The sequence below is a fragment of the Spinacia oleracea genome, chromosome 5 (genome assembly GCF_020520425.1).
Source record: "Spinacia oleracea cultivar Varoflay chromosome 5, BTI_SOV_V1, whole genome shotgun sequence".
NCBI lineage: Eukaryota > Viridiplantae > Streptophyta > Magnoliopsida > Caryophyllales > Amaranthaceae > Spinacia > Spinacia oleracea.
This window is the reverse complement of record NC_079491.1, coordinates 76,155,417-76,163,199: the sequence shown is the minus strand read 5'-3', so window position 1 is coordinate 76,163,199 and position 7,783 is coordinate 76,155,417. Positions and strand designations below refer to the sequence as shown.

The 7,783-nt window shown below is 35.9% G+C and overlaps 1 protein-coding gene across 1 annotated transcript; it reads right to left on the bottom strand.

The window, feature by feature from the left end:
• Positions 1–311: 311 nt before the first annotated feature.
• Positions 312–1,525, bottom strand: LOC110783644 (uncharacterized). Its single transcript, XM_021987994.2, has one exon. It carries the CDS (start codon positions 1,191–1,193, stop codon positions 570–572), a length of 624 nt encoding a protein of 207 aa, XP_021843686.1. The 5' UTR covers positions 1,194–1,525; the 3' UTR covers positions 312–569.
• Positions 1,526–7,783: the final 6,258 nt, after the last annotated feature.

Here is a 7,783-nt window from a genome sequence, read left to right as displayed (position 1 = left end):
TTTTATATTGTAAAAATCACATGATGGTTATCATTTTGGTAACTACTTTAGTAATACACTAATACATATGTGATCATGTAAACGGCCAAAATATATATACTCCGTGTGATTTTTAAATAGCGTAACAAAATAAATTTTGAACCAGAAACGGAGAAACCACTCTATAAATACGTGCAATAATTTCAACAAATGTACCTCAAACAGGCAAAACCCAATCAATAAAGAGGAATGGATAGAGATTGAGACATAAAGCTAAGATAAACATTACCAAAAAAGTAAAATATTCTTTTCATCTAAACATCTCCCATATATATAACACAAAATTAAGTAATTAACATTTACCGTAATAAAAACTTAGAAGTATTAACTTTTTACACAAAAATGTTGATTAAATTATCATCTTATAACAAACTTTCCTTTTTTTTTACCTTTTCTTTTTTTTCCTATTGGATAATTATTACTCAAAAACTTACTCCGATCCGTATTATATAACCAACAGAAAAACAAAAGAAAAGAAAAGAAAAAAAAGAACACACCAAATGGCAAATGATATGGGATTAATGAATGAATTATTGATCACTTGAAGCAGCTTCACTAAGAGTTTCATTAATGCTCTCTAAATGAGGCCTCCAAACAGCAACACGTCCTCTTCTTTTCTCCCTATGACTTGATAGTACCTTTTCACTCAATATATCACTCAGATACTTATCATCATCGGTGGTATTTAACCCCAGATTACCCACGGCTACAGATATCGAATGACTCCTGCTTTTGTTGCTATCTCTCCTTTTCCGCCTCGCCGTCGTGGAGGAACCCGGTCCTTCAGACGGCGAGGACGAACACGATATTGACGATGACGATTTTTTCGTTGTTGATGCAGATGTTTTTTTCTTAGTAGACTGATCATGAATTGGAATAAGGAAATAGATCTTCCCACGCTGGAGTTGCGCGTCGGGCGGGACCACCATGATGGCGGGCCCACCACGAGGGTGGGAGTCCAGCGGCTCGACTTCGGAACTCGGTCGAGAAGTTGGTTTCTTAAGGATGTGCTTAGGGTGAGCCTTCATTACTTCTTCGGCACGTACGGTGCCGGAGATCTCCTCGACACGGCCGTTCGAGTGTACGATTCGGATCACGTCTAAGGCTCCGCACGGGAGGATACAAGATATGCAACACCTAATGGTGTTCTTCATTGATTTCCCTTTCTTTTTCTTAGACTTTTTTTTTCCCTTTTATTGTCACAACATTGTAATAAGAAAATAGAAAAAAGGGAATGAATGAAGCAAAAGAAAAGAGTAAATGAACAATGAAAAAATGTTGTGTATTAATAATAGCTTTCTTTCTAAAGGGTACAAAATTGTACAACTTTTTATTTCTTTCTTCTTGTTCTTAGCTTTGAATGATTTTTTATTTTTGATTTTTGATTTTTGATTTTTGATTTTGTGGCATGGAATTATTAATTTCCTATTCTCTCTCTAGAAAGAGGAAAAGAGAGGAAGGTGGAAATTTAAGAGAGAGAAATTGTGTGTAATTGTGTATGGGGTATGTGTACTTGGCGTTTTTGGATCGATCAATATACTAAAGGTGGGGTCCATTTGGACTTAGTTCAATAATTTTGGGAGGTTTTGGACTTTGCGTTTTAGAGATTGGAGGTATACGGAGGTTACCAAGATTTGGCATTGGAAAAAATAAATTTACACTAGTAATTCGTGTCCTAACAATTTTTTAAAACATTTTTTTATTTGTGCTTGTAGTGTGAGGTGCAAAAGACGATACCTATTTTAGGATTTTTAGCTTAGGACAACAGATTTAATTTTGTAAAAGGAAATACGGAGTATTCAGTGGTGGATTCAGTAACTCATATTGTTTGCGAAACTCTATTTTGTATTATGTCAAGAGTTTATAGTTTATTATATTAATTTTCGTTTTCATTAAAGAAGTTTTGGTCTAGTCGATAATTTTTGGTATGATCAATGAGGTATTGACTTAATGATTATGATAGTTCAGTAGGAACACTTGACAAGAGGGGGGGTGAATTGTTTCTTGGGAACTTGGGTAAGTTTCTTGCGAAATTTAAACAATAAAGAGACTGAGAATAATGAGCGAAGAAAGATATAAAATGGAGGAACCTTCTTGACCCTAATCAAGAAGAACCTCACTACTCTTTTGTATTAATGCAATAACTCTATTACAAATACACTCTTTAACTCGAGTTCCTCTCGAACATGAGTTCCCCACAGCAATCCCCTTTGATTACTGTGCTCCTCTTTCTCTCTCTGGCTTAACTCTAAGTCGCTCCTTTTCTCTTTGACTTAACTCTAAGTCGCTCTGTTTCTCTTTGACTTAACTCTAAGTCAATTAAGGATCACTCAACCCTTAAACCCAAAATACAATTTGATATAAAACTCTAGTACGTAATAAAGCTCAAAGTAATAAGGAACTCAAGGGACACTCTTTTGAAAACTGATTCTCTTTTAAAACGTTTAAGCTCTTAAGATATATTTTGCAAAGATCAGTTGTGTGTATTGAAAAGCTAAAACTCTTCTCCTTTTCGGTGTTTTCGGTCGGTGGGGAGTGCTGGGCCGTCGACGGTGCTGTCCGACGCGAGTGGGGAGTGGTGGATTTGGTTTGGTGGAGAAGGGTTTCTTTTGTGGTTTCGTGGCTGATTTTCGTGGAGGAGGTGAGTGAGGGAGGCTCGGTGACGTCGGTCGGTCGGTCGGCCGGTCTGGGTTCGGTCGCCGACCTGCTGCCGCCGGCGGTTGCTTGTAGCCGGCCGCCGTCCATGGTGGTTAGGTTTTCAGATTTTGAATTTTGAAGATCTAGGGTTTTTGGTGATGGAATTTGGGGATTTTTGATTTGTTGGATTTGTTGTGGAATGGGTGAAATATCCATAGGAGTAGGGGATAAAGATTTTCTTTTTCGTTTCAGATTTGTGTTTAAGCTTGTTCTCACCATTGTTGGAGATGGTGGAGAAGATGAAGGAAGATGGAGAGGAGGAGTATAGATTATCAAGGCTTGTTCCTTTGGTGTTTTCTGTATTTGAGGTGGGCTAGGGTATGATAGATCTTAGGAGTGGGTGTGAGTTCCATTAGCTTTAAAATTTGGAAAAGATAAAATTTGGTGGAATAATAAAAAATTTAAGGATATATTTATAAGAAGAAAAAAATTAATTTGTGGAAAAATAAAATTTGTGGAAAAATAAAATAAAATGAGTAAATAAAAATTTGTAACAGAAAAAAAAATAACCATGATCCTCCTAGATTAGTGGAACTTTGTGAATTACGTATCTCATATTACTGACTAATTAAATACACATTTTTAATTCGAAATTTTTAGTTGTTCCTTAACGATGGTAAACTTCAGTTATGCTTTACGCACATGTATTTATAATGGTATACAGTAGTAATGCATAAATCTAAAAGAGTCATACCTCATGAGGATCTGTCAGCTTCCTTATCTTACTAGATTTTTAGCCCGTGTGATACACGGATTCTATTAAATTTTTAAGTTAAAATAACACTCTTATACATACCTATTGCTATATTTATACAATAGATTAGATTAGCTAGCTTTTTTTTTATTTTTTTTTTTTGGACTGAATTTCATTTTGGATTTATTTTTTAATTATTAGAGTGTTTGATTTTGGATGAAGTTATATATAATGGATTAGTGTTTGATTTTTTTATTGAATTTTATTTTATATAGGTGTTTGATTTTGGATGAATTTTATTTTAGATTTATTTTTTGATTATTTGAGTGTTTGATTTTGGATGGAGTTGTATATATTAGTAATTAATTAATTAAAATATCTACGTGACACCTAATTAATTACCTACTTGGCACTCGATTTTTTTAATTCAAAAATAAATTAGAAAAATTATTTTTCATTGGTGATAATTTCTTGTGCAATTGCAAATTTAATCTTTTGTTAATCCTCTTGAGTAACTTTTTTTTGTATTTGTAATATTGTAATTTAATCTTTTTAAATTTTTTAAATTTTGGAGTAATTTATTTTCATAACCTAATTTATAAATTTTTATTTATTTTAATATTATAACCATTATTATTTTTCTAATAATCTCATACTACATTATTTGTTAATAATTTTTTTATAGGAATATGAATACATAATCAATAGAGTGTTTGTTTATTCTATTGATTGATTTGATAATTAATATTGGATGTCAAAAATATATACTTTTTAATTAGTGTTTGATTTTGGATGAATTTTATTTTGGATTTATTTTTCAATATTTGTGTGTTTGATTTTGGATGGAGTTGCATATATTATTAATTAAATAATTAAAATATCTATGTGAGACCTAATTAATTATCTATGCGGCACTCGAATTTTTTAATTCAAAATTAAATTAGAAATCTTATTTTTCATTGGCCGAAACCATTAGTAATCCTACATGGCGCTCTAATAACACAGCCAATATGCCTCCTTTATATATGTATATTAGATTTTGATCATCCCGAGTTCCATTCTCATTTTCTCATGCTTCTCTCTGCTTAAAGGTTTAGTCATACTATCTGCAATTTGATTCTCAGTTTGACAAAAGTCCAACTTGATTAAACCTTTTTCAACATTATCCTTAAGAAAGTGATGCCTAATATGAATATGCTTAACCCGGGAATGATGTACCGGATCCTTAGAAATGCAGATTGCACTAGTGTTATCACAATAAATAGGAACACAATCATATATGATCCCAAAATCCCTTAACTGTTGCTTTATCCACAGTATTTGAGAGCAACATGCAGCAGCTGCTACATATTCGGCTTCTGCTGTGGATAAGGCAACGGTATTCTGTTTCTTGGAACCCCAAGAAACCATGCAAGATCCTAGGAATTGAACCATACCTGATGTGCTCTTTCGGTTTACTAAATCACCTACATAATCTGCATCTGCATATCCTTTTAAATCGAAAGTTCCACTTCTTGAATAAAACAGACATAGATCGTCTGTTCCTTTGAGGTATCTGAATATCCTCTTCACTGCAGTCATGTGGGACTCCTTTGGGTTTGATTGAAATCTTGCACACAACCCAACACTGAATGATATGTCTGGTCTGCTTGCGGTTAGGTATAGCAGAGATCCAATCATTCCTCTGTACGTCGTTTGATTCACACTTTTTCCGGTGGGATCCTCATCTAGTCTTGTGGCTGTTCCCATGGGAGTGTGATTTGTTTTCACTGAATCTAGATCGTACTTTTTGAGGAGTTCCTTCACATATTTTTGTTGGTGGATCATAATTCCTTCCTTAGTTTGTTTGATTTGCAAACCAAGAAAGAAATTGAGTTCCCCCATCATACTCATTTCAAACTCACTGCACATTAAATTAGCAAAATCCTTGCACAAATTTTCGTTAGTAGCACCAAATAATATATCATCGACATAAATTTGTACAACTAATAAGTCAGATCCTTTTGATTTTAAAAATAGAGTTTTATCGATTCTTCCTCGTTTAAAATCATTTTGTAAAAGAAACTTTGATAAATTCTCGTACCACGATCTAGGAGCTTGCTTTAACCCATAAAGAGCTTTATCAAGCTTATAGATGTGGTTCGTGTGAGGTTATGATACATATGATATTACATAAATCATGCGGAAACAACCATTAACCCAGGATTACATATTATTTACACATAATCATATAGCATAATTTAGATGCATACTCTTTGTTGCGTGCCTTCCCTAGCTGCGCCCGAACCGAACAAGAACAAGTCTTTAGGACTCCAAGTGTCGTCCCTCCGTAGATAGTCCACAGCACGTCCGGATCCGCCTTAAGATTGACCAACTAGAATCGCCCTTAAGGTACTAGAATTTTCGGCACTTTTGAGCAAGATGTGTGATTGAATTTTTCTCTCAAAAACTCACTTTGAATACTTTGAAAACTCGTTATAAATTGTGAACCCAGGCCACATATTTATAGGGGTATGGAAAGGGAATTGGAATCCTATTCAGATACAAATTAATTAAACCTAGAATCCTACAAGAACTCTAATTAATTAATTTATCAAATAGAATTAGGAATTTAATCATTAACCGAACTCTGCATGTTTTAGGAATCTTGCATGGACACAAACACTTACGCACACACACACACGGCAGCCACGATGGGCCGCCCATGCGCGTGCGTGCGAGCAGCAGCCCACGCAGCGAGGCCTACGCGAGCTACAAGCCCACGTAGCTCCTGCGCGCTGCGCGCGCTGTGCGCGCTGCCACGGCCTGCTGGGCCTGGCCTTGCGCTGGGCCTGGCGTGGCCTTGGCTGTTCGTGTGGCGCGCTTGGCTTGCTGGGCGATGGCCTGGCTTCGTGCTGGGCCCTCGTCCGGCAGGCCTCGTCCGATGCTTATTCGTACGATACGCTTCCGATTAAATTTCCGATTCCGGAATTCATTTCCGATACGAACAATATTTAATATTTCCGATTCCGGAATTAATTTCCGTTTCGAACAAATATTTAATATTTCCGTTTCCGGAATTATTTTCCGATTCCGATAATATTTCCGATTCTGACAATATTTCCGTTTCCGGCAATATTTCCGATTCTGGCAATATTTCCATTTCCGATAATATTTTCCGATACGTACCATGTTTCCGTTTCCGGCAACATCTACGACTTGGATAATATTTATATTTCCGATACGATCCATATTTCCGTTTCCGGCAATATCATCGTTTCCGGAGTATTCATTTCTTGCTTGTGACGATCTCAGCTCCCACTGAAACCAAGATCCGTCGATTCCGAATATTCATAGATGGAGTATTTAATGCTATTAAATACTTGATCCGTTTACGTACTATTTGTGTGACCCTACGGGTTCAGTCAAGAGTAAGCTGTGGATTAATATCATTAATTCCACTTGAACTGAAGCGGCCTCTAGCTAGGCATTCAGCTCACTTGATCTCACTGAATTATTAACTTGTTAATTAATACTGAACCGCATTTATTAGACTTAACATAGAATGCATACTTGGACCAAGGGCATTATTTCCTTCAGTCTCCCACTTGTCCTTAGGGACAAGTGTGCATTTCCTAATTCCTTTGTCGCTCGATGCTTGCTCTTGAACATAAGGTAAGAGTTGTCATCCTTATTATGTCCAGAGGTGTTCCTCGGTTTCAGAGTTCAACTGATCAAATAAACAGATAATCATAGCCTATGATTCATCCGAGCACGGCCATGCATTTCACAGTTTCTAGCTCTCCGAGTGGCCTTGTACAACTTTTAAGCATCTCATCCCGATTTATGGGAGGACAATCCCAATCTTGCGATCTTGAGATTAGACTTCGTTTGATAGGTGATTACCTGAGCGTTGCCTTTATAGCCTCCTTTTACGGTGCGACGGTTGGTCAACGTCAAAGCAACCAGTTCTCAAACAAGTAATCTCAAATCACTCAGGTATTGAGGATTTAGTGTCTAATAATTTAATGAAATTTACTTATGACAGATTTTCATCTCTTACAGTAAAGTTTCATAGGTCTTGTCCGATACTAGTCTTCCCAAAGTAAGTATCTATGCAAATGATTATGACATTGCCATGTCCACATAGTTCAAGAAACAGAACTACTAGTCATCTTGCATTCTAATCGTCTAACGTTTTCTATGCGTCCAATTTTATAGAAAACTCCGATTAGGGACCACTTTCAACCTTTGACATTCAAGTTCACTTGATAGACATTTCTTAGTCACAGGACTGGTCCTGACAGTCTATCTTGAATATATCGTCAAATTGAAGGGACTCATCATTTAATAAACCACAAATTAAATGGAAAA

Coding starts and splice junctions, on each gene's coding strand:
- LOC110783644 (XM_021987994.2), bottom strand. CDS start 1,193: ATGAAGAACACCATTAGGTGTTGCATATCTTGTATCCTCCCGTGCGGA.